Here is a 17940-nt window from a genome sequence, read left to right as displayed (position 1 = left end):
AATTTGCAGGATTGAGTTTAGTGAGGCCAGTAATGTCAAAGTATTAGTTGAAAATGCGAGGAGGGGGGAGAAGGGAATGTGGCAAGAGGGAGGGGGGTGTTTTGGAGATATTTAAATGCATTCTACCCAGAACAGTGTGCTACAAGGGCTCACAGAACTGGTAGGGCTGAGATGAAGAAGTATGCGTGGATTCTGCTTTTCAATTAAAAATCAGTTTATTAGTTGCAAAATGGTCTGATTTTGAACAAAATAAACATTTGCTGTTGTTTGCGGGTTTTGCTGCTTTTACTTTTGCTCAAATGTTTTAGCAACTTTGAAAGCCTACAATATAAATAGGTGGAAGTGTAAGCAAGGATGTTTAGGTGGTGTTCGTTTTTTTCTTAATTGGGAAGCTTTTCAAGAATGTGGTTATTTTCTGCCTAAATGCCTTTGCTTCTCACAATTTTAATGAGTTTATAGATGAGTGCTTTTTACTTTTAAGACCAATCCTCTTCAAAAGATGAAACCGTCCTTGAAAGGTGGATTTATTTCTAAGAGCTTTATAAAAAGCCATTTATCTCCAGAAGGCTCTCTTTACTGTTCAGGGCATAATACTGTCCACTAAATATTTCATCTGTTGGTACAGAATGTTTTATACACAGCAGTTGGATTGAATCCCTTAATTTTTAGGGAGTATTGGGCTTGAACTGAGCACTATGACTGAGTCAGTTATTGCTGAAATACGGGTAAATGCCACTGCTGCCATCAGCCAAGCACTTGTGAGGAATTCAATTCACACAGTTATGTTATATTTAAACTTGCTTCTCTGTTGAAGCGACTTAAGTTGTTCGTACGTCATCAGCAACAGCACTAAAACTTGGACAAAAAAATAACAAAAAGGAACAATTCCCACTCAAAGTATTTGGAAGGAGAGCTACAAAGTGGAGACTTTTTAATTAATTATATTTTTTTTAAGCTTTAAGTCATGCTACAAGATACTTAAATGTGCCTGTAATGAGGCAGAAGGAATTGGCATTCGCTGCTGACCCATTTCAGACATCTGGCAGCTGCCTGGTTAGTCACTGTAAAAAGCATCTTGATCATTATCCCTTGCTAGTAAATAGCGAGGGGGAAAGGTGTTGTGAAGCTCACATGCTGGAAATCACTGCTGTACCTGCTGGTAGAGTGCTGTGACAGAAAGGGGTGCGTCGCTTCCAAATGTTGATGTCTGCTGGGAAGGTTAAGTACACTTTGCTCTGAGAACCCAATAAAATTAAAATACGCTGAGCTGTGTGGTTCTTTTACTTGAACTTAATTTGAAGGCAGCCTTAATTCCCATGAGAAGCTTTACCAATTTTATTTTATGCTGCTACGATTTGGCCAAAGATTTTCATTATTTTTCTCTTCGGTTCCTAATTTTTATGAAATATTTACTATCAGTTAATTTCTGGCATAGATCTGACTTTGTCAGTATGCTCACTGCTTACTGCAGTTATTGCCTCAAGGTTTGTTTTCATCAAACAGTCCTTTCCTGTCTAAGAGGGGCATTTGGGAAAATCATCTTGAGTTACTTTATAATGAAAATGTAGTTGGCCTAATGGGCCTTGTTGTTCACCAGATCATTGTGAAAAATAAGTTAGTTTAATGGTTGTAGGTACCTTTTGGACTTTAATAAACAGTATGTTTTGTAGGCAGATCCAGTTTATTAAATTCTGTGCAATTTGTATTTGTATTATTTTTACTTGTATCACCTTTCCTCAGAAGTCCTGCTCAGGAACCTTGGAAAGCAGCCTTTCAAAATCAAGGGGAGAAATGGGTGTGAAATCATGATTACCGTAGGTTATTCAGTTATGGAGCTGGTTCTTATTTGAGTGTGCTAGAACGACTGTTGGACTCATACATCCAGTGTACCTTTTCAAATGGCCTTCACTGGACTTATTTCAGTGCCATGCAAAATGAATAGTTAAAAGCTGCACCCATGTGTACTTTAGCTTCTCACTAAGACCATGCAGCTGTATGCGAGGAATAGGATTTGTATCTATGTGAGATGCACGTGTGTCATTTTATCTTTAGAAGATGAGCAGGGTTGCCAGATGTATGGGTTGGTGACTTCTTTCTTTTTTGGGGAAAGTAGTGGTAAAAGTAAATATTTTCTGGCGATTCTTCCTCTACAGCTTTTAAGCCATCAGTCCCTTTTCTTCTTTTCCTTAAATTTGAGAAAGTTGCCACTCTCAGAAGTAATAAAGCTCTCACAAATTGCATACTGAAGGCCAAGAAAAGAGGAGAGCCTGTAAATATGCAATAGAAAGAAACAGCAGAAAATCTTTCAGGGAAAGGCGAGAGATTTCTGAGTTTGTCAACTTTGATCTGATTTCAGTGAAGCATCAGATCACCCTTGGAACCCAGTCTTCACTGGATTTGGTGCATTTGGAGCTCTCTGCTCAATGTACAGTTGTGTGGTCTGTGATACGAGTTGTGACTTGGCTTTGAGAGTTGGAACAGTAAAGCAGTGAAGAAACCTTTGGATGGGGCAGCTCACTTTTAGAGATGGGTAACTTACTAAGTTAGAGGGAGAGGTGTACATCTATCCAGATAAAGCATGAGCATTTTAAATTATCTCTCCGTTCTCCTAGTGAATCACAGTGTATCAGCTGGCTCTTTCAAAGCCAGAAACTTTATTCTTTCTTATATTTATCCTTTGCATATTTTAGGAGAACTTTTCTACACATTCTTCCTAACAAATGTATCTGATTACTTGTTTCCTTGGATTATTTTTTTTTTTGCCAAATTGTTTGCTTCTGCAGGTTTTTTATGGATGCATCTTTGGATTTGTACCTGAATCCTTCTTTGCACAGAGCTTTGAAGCACAGAATGTTTTGTCTGAATCATCTTAGGAAGAAAGTATAAAACTCAGCTGTTGCCCAAATGTAAGAAAAATAAAACCCAAGTGGACCTGGAGGTTTCCAGTTTGGGGGAAAGTAGGAGATGGGGCATGAAAAAGAAATCAAACAGATGCTCTGTAAATGCATATAAATGCTGGTTGAAGGGGGCCTTTGGGAGTCTCAGAACAGTACCTCAGCAGCCCTGGAGCAGGTCAGGCGTGGCTTTTTCTTGCTGAGGCTTGAAGACCTCTAAGGATGAAGTTTCTGCCGTCCCTGAGTAGCCTGACCCAGTGCTGTGCTGCCCTGTCGCTGAAGTGCTCCTGGTGTCCAATTGATGCATTTTGTACATCATCTGCTGCTTCTGAAAGAAGCCTGGCTCTGTCATCTTCGTAACCAGCCTTCAAATGCTTCTAGGTTGGTGTTGAATTGCTCCTTGACTTCTTCAGCAAACTAAACAAGCACTTCATATGCTTTCGCTCTACAGACCCTCTCGAGTTTCTTTTCCTCTTGTTCACTTGGTTCTCTCATTCAGAAATTACTCTGATTTTGTACTTTAATCATGCTTTAATATGAGTAAGGGAAGTATAAGGCATTATTTATTCTTTTGGTTGGTTCTCCTTGCTGGAGTTACCTGCCATCAGAAGCACATCAGAGAGAGCGTGATTTGGGTTTTTTTTTTAAAGGAAAAAGAAACAAAGGAAATTACACTGAGACACAGAGAACTCTTTCTCAGAAGCTAGTTCAAGTTTACATTTTTCTCAGGTCCTTTTCTTTCCAGATATTTCAGGGGCCAAGGTAGCTTGGTTATTAACTCCTCAACAGTTCTGTTGACGATGGCATCAAGATGGATCCAGAAAGGATATGTCCAGGGCAGTAATTCTAAATCAGACATTTTTTTTAGGTTGTTCCTCATTCTTTAAACTGAAGCATTTTAATTGCTAACAGAACCAAAAGTATTTCTAGTAATGAAAATAGTCAGTGTTTATTTGGATAGATACATACTCACATATTTCTAGTATTTTAAAGAATTCTGCTATTGCTTGCAGCAGCCATCTAGGAGACTCATAATCTTGGCGAATTGTGGAATGCACGTACAAACATGTCTGCTCTCCTATTATACGTAGCTGGGGTTTAAATTAGGATGTGGAAACAGCATTAAATGTTTATTCAGAGAAGTAGAAAAATACCGTAACTTCTCAAGTCCATCCCAGTATCTTAGTCATTCTGACAGTGTTTGTTCTGATAGAAGTTATTTGCCGCCTTTGTGCTGATAAGAAAGAAATACTTACTGCAGTATTTTAAGAAGAATATTTGTTTGTTCTTACAAGTTTTAAGAAATGTTTAGAGATAGAAAGGACTGTGTAGTGGGAGTTTTTAACAGGATGATTTTGGAAGCTGGATGATGCTACTGTTTGTGAGGCATTACTTAGCTTGGTGTTTTCAAGAATGGTGTTCTGTTTCCTTGGTTTCCTTTTAGAAAGCCAAATTCTAAATTCAGTGTTCAATGACATTTTTAAAGTTTGTTTTTTTTTCTTACCATCCTTTAATGGACAATGTGAATCCTCAAATATGTCCTTTCTGGTGACAAAATTCTTCTTTGTTCCTGGGTTGAAAATAAGGTCCATCCTTTGACTTTGATTGGACTCTTCAGTCATGCTGATATTAAAGTTATACTTGGGCAATACAAAAATGAAATCTGAACTTGCTTTGTTCATCAGAATGGTGTGGAATGGTTTTTTTGTGCATAAAGTGCTTGATCTAGGTGTGGAGCCCAAAAGCAATCTGGGGGAAGTTCAAAGGAATTTTGTCGTACTAATATTTGTCAATGTTCTATGTTTATTTATCAGTAAAGCATGTGCTAGGGAACAAGAACTGGCTACTGAGATGCCTAAAAATCGATTTCTTTGATGGTTTGAAGGAGTTTCCTAAGGGGCATACTCAGGTTGGCTCTGTCTTCTAGTAGTGAATAAGTGTGATGTCTGTGATGTACAATTTGAGGATGGGATAAAGTTCAATAGTGTTCAGTTATAATGTTAGATTAGTCATAAAATCCATTTGATGTTACAGTGGTCTTCTCAATTAAGGCTAAATAAGATGTTCTCCCCACTCCAACTCCTTTTCTTTTGTTATGACTTGGGTGTAAGAAGAGTTGTTTGAGGGTTTTTTGTGGGGTTTTTTTATGTTTGTTTGTTTGGTTCTTTTACTAATTTTCTGTTAAACTAAAGGTCGTGTGAGAATCCCCAGGAACCGGCGGTTTCCCAAGAATGTGACTCCTGAAAGATGGTCTGTTCCAACGTAGCACTGCTGCAGCCACGATGTGCTGCACGTCAGAGTAAATTAGAGCACAGCTTATTCATCCTCCTGCTCCATCACAGGAGCTGGGTTGTGAATACCCATTACTCTTTCTTCTTCAGACTTCACTAATAGTTTTGGACCACGAGTAAAGTTCTAGGTCACTGGCCCTTTCCCCGTTAGTGTTAATGGAGCCCTTTTTAAGTCTACTGGAATGTAAAGAATGAAGTTTTTCTTACTTTTTTGGGAGCTCCTAATTTTTGCCAGTTGTATGATTGCTTCAAGCTTCTGCATTGCTTTAAGCGATGAAAGAATATCACTAATTTATTTACTGTGAATAATTAGAATTTACAACACAAAGAAATTACATTTAAGCCTTAGCCTTTTGGGAAGCTAATTATCATGTATATGAAGATTCCCTAGAAGATGGGATCTGAATGCTGAGAAGATCTGATTTAATGAGACTGTTTTAAGTTTCTTTTTTATGTTAAGGCCTGTTTTTATTCTGATGCCCTACTGATAGGCTGAGGGGAAAAATCAGATTGGAATGAACAAGTAAGAAATTATTTTGAAACAAGCATGTCTCAAATCCTGTTTAAAAAAAAAAAAAAGCCACCATACACAAAAAAACCAAACAAACAGGAATTGCATTTGAAATAGAGAGGTACAATTCCAGTCCTTAATGTAAAATGATGTTTTCACATGTCAGTTTAAAACTAGCAGCTTCAGCTTCAAATACTGTAGAATTTTACTAAGTTAGAGTCCATAGCAGCAGTTTAGAGAAGTACAAACAGGTTTAATTTGGTATAGAAACAGTACTGCAGTAAGTATTTTTCACTTACCGACAAACCACTCACTTTATCATATTAAAATGGACTTTGCATATTGATGGTTGTGATTTTCAAGGAAAAAGATCAAGAGGAATGAGAATGTTATTTTTTTTTTTCTTTCTGGATGTGGGTGACTGTATCCAAGTTACTCTCTGTAACCCAGGTTTTGTTCTGCAGCAAACTAATTTAAATCCTCCTAGGAATGCACAGTATCCTTGCCAAAGCGTTTCACAGAGCAATTGAAAGCTGTGTTTCAAAATAGGCATTCTTTACAAATACTTCAATTAAAATTTTGTCTTTAAGACTAGACTACAATAGTGCTTGTGCTTTCTGGCAAATAGAGGTAAATGTTTAGTCTTTGCTGTTGAATGACTAAAAGCCCAGCATGGTTAGCTTTGCCAGTAGTGCAGCTCAGGAAGGGTGACATCTGAAGAAAACCACAAATTAAGGCACTGTAGGAGTGTAATAAATTAAACAGACTGTTGGATTAATTAAAAAGAAAACCAAAAAATGTACAATTGTCTCTTTTTAAAAAGATTATAAATAAGTAACGTGTCAAAGCCGGTGCGGTCGGATAAATCCCCAATGTTTCCAGCCCTTGACTCCACACGCAGATGGTCCAACCAGTGGCTTTCAAATGTTTCCCCTTGCACTGCACAGCAGCAGCTGTCACTGAGAGCTGCGACCACTGCAGATTGGGCTGGACCTGTCCTGCCTCCAGACAGATCTGCAAGGGACATCTGCTTTAGGCTTGGGGTTATGGTCAGCCATAATGGTAGTAGTTGGGTTTTGTGCCTCTTGTTTGCCTTTCGCAGAGTTGCTAATGGTGGGTGTGCTGTTAGCCCACTCCAGTGCAAAATAAAGAGTTTGTTTCAAACAGTCGGTTTGGATACTTTAAATTAATTCTTTCAGTGCACAGGTCTGGCCATGGCCAAGTGGTACATTTCATTTGGAGGATCCTGTCTCACTTAAATGTGCCATTTTTTCCTCAAACTATTATTTGGTGATAACCTAAGTCATGTTGTTTTATCTTTCTGGTTAGGTTGGTATCATTATGCTACGTTGATTTGTGCTTGCCATTAGGAGTACGTGTGCAAGAAATATTTCTGTTTTCTGCATGGTGGAAACAGGAGTAAGTATTCATGTTAAAAGAGGAGTTGACAGGGAGTTGGTTCATCTCCAGTAAGCGTAAATATTTGGAAATGAGCATGTCGAGATAGCTTGCACTCAAAGCAATGAACCAAAGTAATCTCTTGTCCAGTAATACTGATTTCTAAGAAACCTTGGAATGCTGGAGAAGTTTTCAGAGAATTGGAGTATAATATTGATTATAATTTAAAAAAAGCAAATCCAGGAGCATAAATCCAGCTCAGCAGATTCTAGCTGAATAGACGTCAGTTCCGGGTAAATTAGTGAGAAATCTATTTTATTTCATTTCCTTGACTAAAGAACAGGCAGTGTGATTTAGCAGATTTTTTCTTTCCTAGGATTTTAACTGGACCTTTGAGACGTTCATCACAGGAGACTGTTGTAGTCATCTTGGCAGTAGCTCGTGTTAATAGGGAGGCAGGGGTTGTAAAAAGGTAGTAATTTTGACTAAACAAGCAGGGAAAATGGACGTGGATCACAGTTCTGCAGTAGGTAGACTAGTTGTAATTGAAGTTAATACTATGGTGCAGACGATTGGATAAGGTCAAGAGGGGAGAAACGTAATTTAAGAACTGATATTCTGTGCATAAAAAAGAAGTCTGTACATCAAAATGACATAAAAGCAGTTGTCGTCATTCAGAGAAGTTCTCCAACCATCCCAGCATCCTTTCTGGGCAAGGATGAGTGGAAACGTATTATAGAGCAAAGCAGGTGTAAAACAAACTTTTTATTTTTCTCTCTCCTTTTTTTTTTTTTTTTTTTTTGTACTATTACCTTTTCAGGTTAGGGCAGTATTCTACTTAGGGAGATTTTGACGCACGTGTCCACGTTTTATGGTGAAAATCCAGAGTGCTGCTGTCCCGTAGATGCTGGGTGGTACAACAGCAGGATTGCCCTGCTGCTTCTGCCTGCTTCTCCCAGTTTGCTGTGCAGCTGCAGTTGGGTTACGTGGGGGGTGTGAATGTTGGTGGGGGGAAATACATTCTTGGTGCAGTTTGTTATCCTTATTTGTGATATGTGTTGCCACTACAACTTTTCCTGGAAAGAGTTTACTGGTACAGAAGCCTAGAAAATAAGTCTGTGGGGGACCCTGAAGAATCATCGAGTTTGTCATTGTGTCCCAACAGGATCCTTGTACCTGTGATATCCCTGGCGTGTGTGTGACTTGGATATGTCCTTTCAGATCTCCAGTGATGAAGATCGCTTTTCTAGGCAAACTGCTCTGTGCCCTGTGTGTGTGTGTGTGTGTGTGTGTGTGTGTGTGTGTGTGTGTGTGTGTGTGTGTGTGTGTGTGTGTGTTTTGTTTTTTTGTGTGTAATGTATTTGTTGCTTTTGCAACAAAATCTTATTGGGTTCAATGAGATGAGAAATCAATCTGCATCCTATTTACAAGGTGATTTTTTGCTGTCACTGACCCAGTAAGTTGTTTATAATGTTAACTGGACTTTTGGGAGAAATAATTTCTTAGAGCATTTCACATCAGTGGTGAATGACTGTGAAAGCCTTTGTGGGTGTTTGAAATGACAATGTGTAGATGCACTTAAGCCTTCCTTCTCTACGCATTTTAAAAACGGCCTTCGAACACAAGCCATGAATGGAAAAGCAGCTACAGAAGAGAGTCAGAGCCTTTTATTATCCCAACTCCAGTTAATAAGATACTCTCTTATACTTAAAGATAGCCAAATGTTAACCTAGCTGTTTCACATTTTCGTATTCACAGCCAGAAAAGATCCTAGGCCAGACTTCTACTTCAGGCATAAACTACTACGGCTTAATTAACAATACTTCCTTTTCATCTTACTACAAATCCAAGTCAGAAATACAATTAAAAAAACCCCATGGAAGTGTGAATGGCGTGCTAATTGTTTTAAGAAAAAGGAGCTCCGTTTTAAAGAATGTGGAAACTTTTACTGAAAGCAGTAGTAAGTGCACCAAACCCGTAGTGTATATAAGGCATAGCGTAATAGCTGTGCTATGATCTTTGTGGCTTTATTTCAATGGATGTTTCATCCTAAAATCACTTGCATGTGTCAGGAGACATTGCTAATGTGAGGAACGCTATGTATACAAGGTATGCATATTTTAGTAACATTTTTGCATATCTCTGCCGAGGGAGGGAGTAATCTGATAAAAATTTCACAAGGAGTTAGGCCAGGTCTAGTGGTTCCTGCCCTTGTGCTGTCCTTTTTATTGTGTGTGGACGTCCCTTTTTGTAATAGGGGAAGTGACAGGTCTGAAAATAACCTTTTTGAGTTTTGATGAATTAATTTACAAGGGGATCAGTTCCCGTACAGGTAAACATAGTGCCAGGACAGAAGAATTGGCAGAAGATGAGACTGGGCAGTTTGACCAGTCTGTAGGTGTTTTTGAGTTCATGCTGTTTGTCGTGGAAAAGCCAGGTTGAGAAGTCGAGCTTGTCTTGTCTCTCCATCTTGTTCGTTTATATTTATATTACAGTTTTCTTTTGATGACAGCGGTCCAGCTGCATGGGGGGTTGAGCTGTAAGAAGGAGCACGTTAATCCACTGTCTTTGGCTCCTGATGGGCTTCTTTACTGTAGGAATCCTAACATGGGGCTGTGCTGTTATGTGGTGTAGTGAAACTTCCAGTGGTTGGAGGGATGAGCTCTGTCGTAGTACCCTTGTTGCTGCAAGTCATAGCATCCATGCAGGTTACAAGGGGAAAACAAGTGTAGCCCATACAACCTGCAGGTTAAAGAAGTCACCTTGGCCACCTGTCAGAGCTCTGAAATCCTCATCCACACTTTGTTTCCCCTTAAAAATAGATGATGTTTACTATTATCAGGGACACCAGAATAGTTAGTCATGTTCCCCACTGGTATGTGCTTTTAGATGAATGCTTCAGTATTTATCTGGCTTGGATTGCTGAGGTTTTAATTTTGTGAGAGTTTAACCTTTTCCATGTCCAGGCTGCTTTGGATCTTTGCTTTTACCTGGCTTGCCCGTACTGACCCTGGTACTCATTTGAACCTGTAGTTAGCTACACCAAGATGTACAAAAGACTATTCAGCTTCTTACAGGGTTAACTTTCTGCTAATAAATTACCCTTGTTTCCCAGTGTCAGGGGAGGTGATGCGGGGGACTGGGAGATGCCCATGGGCAGGAGTGGGAAAGAGGAGCTGGAGTAGGGCTGAATGGCCACGGGCTTCTTTAAGCTGCTGTGAAGCCTGAGCTCGTGTCTGTCATGTTAAATTTGTTAGGAATCTTGGAGGAGGGAGAAAATGCTTGTTTTCTTGGCTGGAGGAAGCACTTGCAGGGGGGCATGTGAAAATAAAAAAATAGGAAGTAAAAATAAAATCAAAACAGTGCAGAGTTATTTCAGTGTCCAAATAAAGTTTGGCTCAGCTTTAGGGTGAAGGTTCAGTTCTGATTCTATCTGGAGTAGTTTCCTTTCTTTAAATTGTCTAGTGCCCTCATACAGTTAGTCACAGATATGTAGAGAAACTTTTGATTTCCACATTGTTTTATAGTGTTTGAGAGACTTTTGGATTCCTCACTTTTCCAAATCTACAGCCAAGAATCATGTGGCAGAGGAGGGGAAGGGTTTAAAATTGCTCTTGAACAGAAAGTAGTGTCTGTATATCAAGCCTTCTGCTAGTACTTGTATCTTTTAGCACAGGTGCTAAAAGGTTAATAGCTAGTATATTACTTCTGTTGTATCAAGAGAATTATTTTTTGGTAACCTAAAGCAATGTTAATTTCCATTTAAGAAAGAATGTCTGCAGGAGCCTGTGGTATTTACTAACTGCGCCTGTGAAAACATTCCTTTTCACCCTCAGATGCTCGCTCAGCCTTCTGTTTTCCAAGTGACATTATTACAGGCTTTAGCTTGCAGTCTGAGAAATTAAAAGCACGTTTTAATAATGTGAACAGCAGAGTCCTCGGTCCTGACTCCTCCTCGGATGCTGCCTCACATTCCCTCGGTTTGGACTGGAGTGCGAGTGTAGCAATGGCTGGGGGATTTATTTTGTTGTTGGTAGTTTTTATTTTGGTCTGTGTCCCCGTTCCTCCTCACCCCCCGTTTACAATGTGAAGTCCCCTACTAAAGCATAATTTTATCTTTGAAAGTTTTGCGTGTTTGTTGTCATTAAATCGAGAAAAAAAATCTGATTTTAAAGTATCGTTTGCCTGTGAGGGGTTGCTGAATGGAGCTCTCAATCCCATCCCCAGTGCTGTCAGCTCATGCTAATTCCTCTCCTTGTCCCCTTCATCAGAGTGAAAGGCTGTGGGGTGGGACACATGAATGGCTCAGGGCTGCTCCATGGCAACGCTGTGAATGCTCCTACCCTCTGGTACCTACAGGAGATGTAAAATTGTTTACCTTTCTTTCACTACGGGATGGCAAAGCTTGAATTTACCTTATGTTTACCACAGTTTGGTCTACAGAAAACAAGGCGTGTGAGCAGTAACCATGGAGAAGATGATGCACGTTTATTTGTGTATCAGCCTTAACCTTCACCTTAGGCTGCCTTTACACTCAAAGGAAAATGGGGGAGGGGTGTCCTGGCCCTTTATCCTGTGCCTCAGCCAGGGAGACCCTTGCCAGTGCAGTCCCAAGCAATGCAGGGGTCTGGACCCAGAGCAGATCCATCTCAGCCTATAACAAAGTTTCCTGAGCATCTTTAATGGGTAGATTTAGGAGTACTTCAGGGAAGAGGACTGTACCTTTTATTCCTGTTTTACGGTTGAGAAATGTGTTATATTTGATGTTTTGAATTGAGAAAACAAATGCCTTATAAGCTGAAATCTTAATGATTTTATTGGGCTGTCTGGCCTGAAAAGGTAGATCTGCTGACATCCAAAAAACTTCTTGGTTACTGAAGACCCGGCCAAGACTTATACTATACTATATGCAAGTAACTATATAGCTAAAACCCCCCCAAAATGTATCAGTGACTCAACAATTTAAAAAACACTAATGGAAAATTGCCTCTTTTTGTACAAACTTCTGTACTGCACTTGTGTATATAAGCTTTTATTTATCCAGCATTTCTCTTGTCTCATTTATTTTCTGCTTTATTCTGGTTTGATTTGCTGTAGAGGTACCATAGTTCTCTTACACAACGAGTTAACAGTAGTGCAAGGTTCCAGTGAGCACAGTTGTTTTGAATCAACTGTATGTCGTGACTCATTTCTCCCATTACCATCCTATGCTGTTTCCTCACACCTAGCTTGATTTCTTTTTGTGTCTGTGCATGTTCTGCTCTGTTCTGAGTTCACCATATGCAAATACTGTTGCTGTATTAAGGTACTTAAACCTGCTGGTAGTGTTTTGTGGGCTTAAAGCGTGCACATGAAATGCTCTTGAGTTGTGAAGTCTTGCCTAGCTGCATGCTCCTGTCCTGAAATCCTCGTTTTCCTTATCTGCTGGGAGAGGAGCATGTCCAGCTCTGCCTTGGATCTGGTAATCAAAATGTAGAGATTTTGTGTAAGCAATCTGCAGGCGGATCACGCTGACAGTGACAAAGACCGCAGAAAAGTATACTGTGTAGTTTTGCTTCTCAGATCGTTTGAAACAGATGTGTTCTTTGCTCGCTTGCTTATTTTTGCTGCTGCAGTTTCAGTTTACTTGCGTAGCTCCCTCTCAGTAGGCATCAGCTGCATGTTCTTTCTGTTATCCTTTCCCACAGCTCTCTATGTCTCCCACGCTTTCTGCTCCTCACTCTTAAGTCAGCCCTGTCGTTCCCGCGGCTCCTCACGGAGCCTTTGAATGGGAAGAGTCAAGCACCTGCTGGGCTGGTTCAGGGGCTGTGCAGCGCTGACCGCTCAGGTGGAAGCGTAGTGGCCTGCTTTGTCTGGCTCTGGGATTACTGGGGCAGCTAATCTGCATCTTTCACTTTCAGCAGACTTGATTAAAAGAAAAAAAAAGTGCAAATTTCATATCTTGACAGTATGAACCTTTTATTAATATTATTTATTATTGTCTGAATCCCGCCCCCGCGTCTGTCACTAGTGACTTCAAAAAATTACAGGGACAAAAGGACTGTGATTTCTGAGCACAGTTTCCGTAAGAAGCAGGGGTACAAATGCTGTGTGACAGGGGTGACAGAAGACTTCTGTGCTGCTAGAATGTGGGATTGCACTATGACAACCTGGACTGGATTTCCATTGGAGCCTCAGACCTTAATGTGAGCATTTATAAAGAAAAAAAATCATTGGCAAGGCCCCTGAGGAAGAGGTCTTCCTTCCAAATGCAGAGCTAAAGGGTGGTCTCGGAAGTCTGGGTTGAGAACCAGCTTCACAGCATTGTTGCTAGGATTACCTTGTAGGTATAAGGTGTTCTCCCAATAAATAGTTACCATATTAACTGCAGCAGCAACCTTAGATTTTTTTTTTCCCCCCTCTTCTCTGGGTGTTGCTATCCTAGCAGACTTCAGCACTACAGATGTGCTTTGTCTGCATGGCTTTGATCAGTACTGTCTTTCTATTGGTGACATTAGTGCTGAGGGCTTCAAAAGGGCTTGCTTATTGCCTTGAAAGTCAAATTCAGCAGTCATTATCCAGATATGTGCCTGTCCTGTTTAATGTGCTTTTTCAGTACTTCCTCTCCCTTTCTGCCCTGCAGCTGAGTATGGAGTGCTTGTATCTCTTTAGGTAGAACTTTAGCTATTTATATTAGGACTCAAAAAGAAACAGCTGGGAGAGCAGAAAACCTGCTTGATGTTTTATCAGTTTTTCTGTGAATTCAGAAGATCCCACTCCCGGATGAGAAATGCAGTAGAACTCTCAAAAAAGCCCTGTGCCAACGTTTTCTTTTTCCCCTGGAATTGGTTCAGTCTGTTGTCGTGGCCTGTCCGTGCTCCCTTGGCTGTCAGCAGCCTCTTTGGCTTTGTTTAGTTTTACCAATCCCACACCCACTGTGTGTAAACACTGCATGAGATTCAGTTGCTTAGAAAAAGAAAAATGACAATTGGCTTGTTAAGCAAGTGAGCACAAACCTGCGAAGGCACTGTACTTCTTTTTTTAAAAAGCCATTTTACATGCAACTTGATATTCAGACAGTATAAACTGCTCCAAACTGCATGCTTCAGAGGATAGGATAGCTAGAAATACAGTATACTGATTAACCTGTTTGATCTCCTTTCAGAACATTCCTCAAATACTGATCTCATCTTTATTTCTTTTTAGAAGTACCATAGATGTACTAGGGAAGAAAACAGGAATTAGATGCCTTTTCTATTACATGGTCACGTTAAAAGGAATACTTCTGTTTTGAAAATACTGTGCTAGTCTCCAGGATTCGTTTCTCTCCGCATTTTTGGCTTTAAAGAGAAGGGTGCTCAATCTGTATGGTCTTTATCTGCATGACAATACATCTTTATCTCTTTTGAAGCATTGTTTGTATTTGCTTAGTTTTGGCAGAAGTACATGGCAATGGAAGTCGAAATGATGGTGGTTACAGGCATTTTCACTCCCATTACCTAACTATTTGAGTGGCTTTTGTTCAGCTGTTGTTCCCGGTGGGGAAACTGCTCCGATTTCGGACAGTTTACACTGTCTCTACTACCAATGTCTTCAAGAATCCCATCTAATACGGTTTTATAGGAAAAATAGTGTAGGTGGGCATTGAGTCTGTAGATGCTTGATTTCTATACATCCAGGAAGAGTTATCCTTTCAGTTCTTGCAACCTGCTGTTGTTGTTTCTTAACATGTATGGCATGATGCAAAGTGATAAACATTTCTCCTGCTAAGAGTACAAATATCCTCCACGTTTCTCTCTCTTCCTCCTGGCTGATTGAAGCAGGCAAACTTTTATTTGCCAGGTTTCTTATGCTCAGCCACTGATTTGTGATCTTTGTATTGAGTAGGATGCATCCTTTCAGAATGTCAATTAGGAGCCTAGGGAGCTGGGTTTGGTGCCTGACTCCACTTCAGAGCAAAATTATGATCATTTTGTGTGTGTGTGAATTTTGGGAACACTTCTGTAACTTTTGGGTATGTTCAGTGCTATTAGTGATTTCTGTGTACAGAATGTAGTCTTCATTAATTCTGTATCAGGTGTAAACCATCAGCAGAAGAGGGAGAAAGATGTGTTGTCACCAGCAAAATTTGATTAGAACATGGAGGTAAGAACAGTGAGCAAAATTTCAAAAGCGAGGGGGGAGTTTAATTTTACTCTGGGTGTATAGAGCTGTGCTGTATCTGGGCCCTGTAGTTCTGGAAGCCAGGTGGGCTGGAGCTGCCTGTGGACCACACCAACAGCAAGAGGAGGATTTGGCTGCTTTTGTTTCTTTTTGCTGTTGGTATCTGATTTATTTTTAGGAGCAGGGCTTTGGTACTTCTTTTGGATGAGTGGTTATTATATTCAGGTAGTAATTGCCCCATGGAGCAGGTGTCAGGCAGTTTGACCTCTTTGCATAAGAGTCTTCAGTGAGTTGTGCTGTTTGGTACTTCTGTTCCTAGGTGGAGATCAATCTGAAAAGGGCCTAAGATGCTAAATTTGGGTATAGTATTAAATAATTTGGTGCTTAATTCTGATAGCTTCCCAATCCATATCTTTTATTATGTTTTTCTCTTTTCAGAAACATTTTAATGATGCTTGTGTTTTGCAGTTTCTCTTATATGCCTGGTATTTTGCTCTGTGCCTTTAATAATAATATCTCGTACTAAGTAGTTAAATTGGGCATTTCCACCAATCACTCTTGACAAGCCTTGTGATAAAGGATTTTTTGGCAATTAGTTTAAGTTAAACATTCAACTTTTGGACTCATTCTTGTGGTATGTTTGAAGACAGTGGTGGCCAAACAATGTATTTTGCTGAATAACAAACTGCAAACATAGCTGGTTTTTGTTATTATAATGGAGGGATAATTGACATTCTGGTGTTGATATAGTTGATGTTTTACTTAAAGCTTTAAAAGAATTCAAAATACTTTGTTATTTTGCTCTAATACGGACAAATATGTTGGGGATTTTTTTCCAGAAACATTTCTAAGTGGATTTTAAGACTGGAAATTGCATTTACTCTGAAATACAATTCAGTATACAAAGTAGGGACTTGTAAGTTCTCATTATGGGTGAGGAAAGGATAAAGTTCAAACAAAATGTAAATGTGCCTTATAATCACGAATGCTGTGAGTTCTGTAGAGCAAGATGTGCATCTCATGCATCTCTTAAGTGATGGTCCTCTTTTTGGTTTGCTTTGTTGGTGCTGTGGTCAGGGATGAGCGCATCCATGGCTGCAGTCAGCTGTGCCCTGGCCCACCTGCTGCTCACTGACCCGGGGCTGCATTTGGGGCTCTTTTGATCTCAGATACCAGAGATTCCTGCTTTTATTCTTTTTCGGGGTTAAAATCCATGCTTGTGATCATAGTAATTGTTGATGTTGGGCTGCTCCATTTGGATACGTAGACTTTGAGAAGTGCACAAAGATCATTCAGATAAGGTGTTCGAGTTCAGTATCCTTTTTTGGACTCTCTTAATGTGAGAATTACAGTCAAGTATTCTTACAAAAATAAAATCTTTTACTGGGTAATCCATATCTGTAAAACTGTTCGTAGGTTTTGGATAGTTCCTATGAATAACGTTAGCTCTTTTCACCTCTATAAGGATGTTTTTCAACTTGTAAAGAAAAGCTCTTAGGGAAGCTAAACCTGATGAAAGGCTTGCGTAGTTAAAAAGATGCAATTTTTCCAATTATACTGTTGTTCCAATAAAAGATTATATTACAGTAAGCCCATTTTACTTAATATTGTGGGTGCTGTCTGGACATTGTGATAAGAGTGTGTTTTAAAAATATAATTTAAAATAGTGTTTCTGAAGGTGAATAATTCAATCTCAAATGATTGAGGTTTGGGATTTTTGCTTGGTTTTGCTGTGTTTTTTGAGAGCTGATGGCAAAGGTTTGATACTGTGCAAAGAGGTAAAAAGATGATATTTAACAGATATCAGAGCTGCACATGATGAAGCAAGGAAGCATTTGGTTCTCACTGCTGCAGTAAGTAGAGTGATTATAAAGAAATTATGAGTAAAATAGTTGTCTTTTATTTGCAGTTACCTTTTTCCCCAGGCTTTTCTGCATGATCAGTTGAGAGAAAAAGAATATTTATTCCCAATATGTATTTTGTTGTAATTAATTGCTTAGTTTACATTTATTCAGAATTAAAAACAGTATTCTTATATCTTGTCTTGTATTTCTACTGTGGAAATTTTTAGGAAATGTTTACTTTTAATAGAAAAATTTACACTTTTCCAGCATCTTGATATGAATTGTGATAGTGCTTTTGAGCTTTTACTGTACATGGAAAATGTCCTTGCAGTAAAGTAGATTATTTTTTTTTTAATTTTCAAAGTTGTTTTGGGGCAATGGGAAAAAGCCTACATTTGTTTCCTCTCCTGCATTGTTAGCATGGTTAAGAAGCTAAAAAGAAGTCAAGATAATTGAAGGTGCTTTTGTTGTGGAGATTCTTAATATTGCCCAATGTGAAGTTGAACACAGGGTTTTACTGAGAGTATGTATCTGCTTGCACATCTTGCTGTACTGGTTAAATTTGTTATTATCTCAAGTGCTCATCGCTTTCAAAAAGCTGATGTAGCGCAACCATCCCTGGAGTTCTGTGAAATAAGTCGTTTGAATGGGCTTGCATCTGGTTCAGGCAAAATCATCTGGGCTAATTAGAACTGCTGAAACCAACCTGCCTGACCTTTCCCGAAATGAACTGGGAAGCCCTTCGATATGTGCTCAGCCAGCAGAACTGGGAGGCAAAAGCAAGTTGGTGCAGGAAGGGGGATGGGGATGGTGACATTTTGACTCCGCATCGTTTCTTGTGGCAGGAGCAGCTTGTGCGT

General features: G+C 39.6%; 1 protein-coding gene across 1 annotated transcript in view; it reads left to right on the top strand.

Moving 5' to 3' along the window:
- Window positions 1–17726: 17726 nt before the first annotated feature.
- Window positions 17727–17940, top strand: part of PAWR (PRKC, apoptosis, WT1, regulator) — a 37772-nt gene continuing 37558 nt past the window's right edge. Inside the window, exon 1 of the mRNA XM_010183682.1 lies at window positions 17727–17863. Coding sequence (XP_010181984.1) covers window positions 17727–17863 — 137 coding nt within the window. The remainder of the gene's footprint in view (window positions 17864–17940) is intronic.

Source organism: Mesitornis unicolor, unplaced genomic scaffold (genome assembly GCF_000695765.1).
Source record: "Mesitornis unicolor isolate BGI_N332 unplaced genomic scaffold, ASM69576v1 scaffold14214, whole genome shotgun sequence".
NCBI classification, from domain to species: Eukaryota; Metazoa; Chordata; class Aves; order Mesitornithiformes; family Mesitornithidae; genus Mesitornis; species Mesitornis unicolor.
This window is presented reverse-complemented; position numbering and strand designations above follow the sequence as displayed.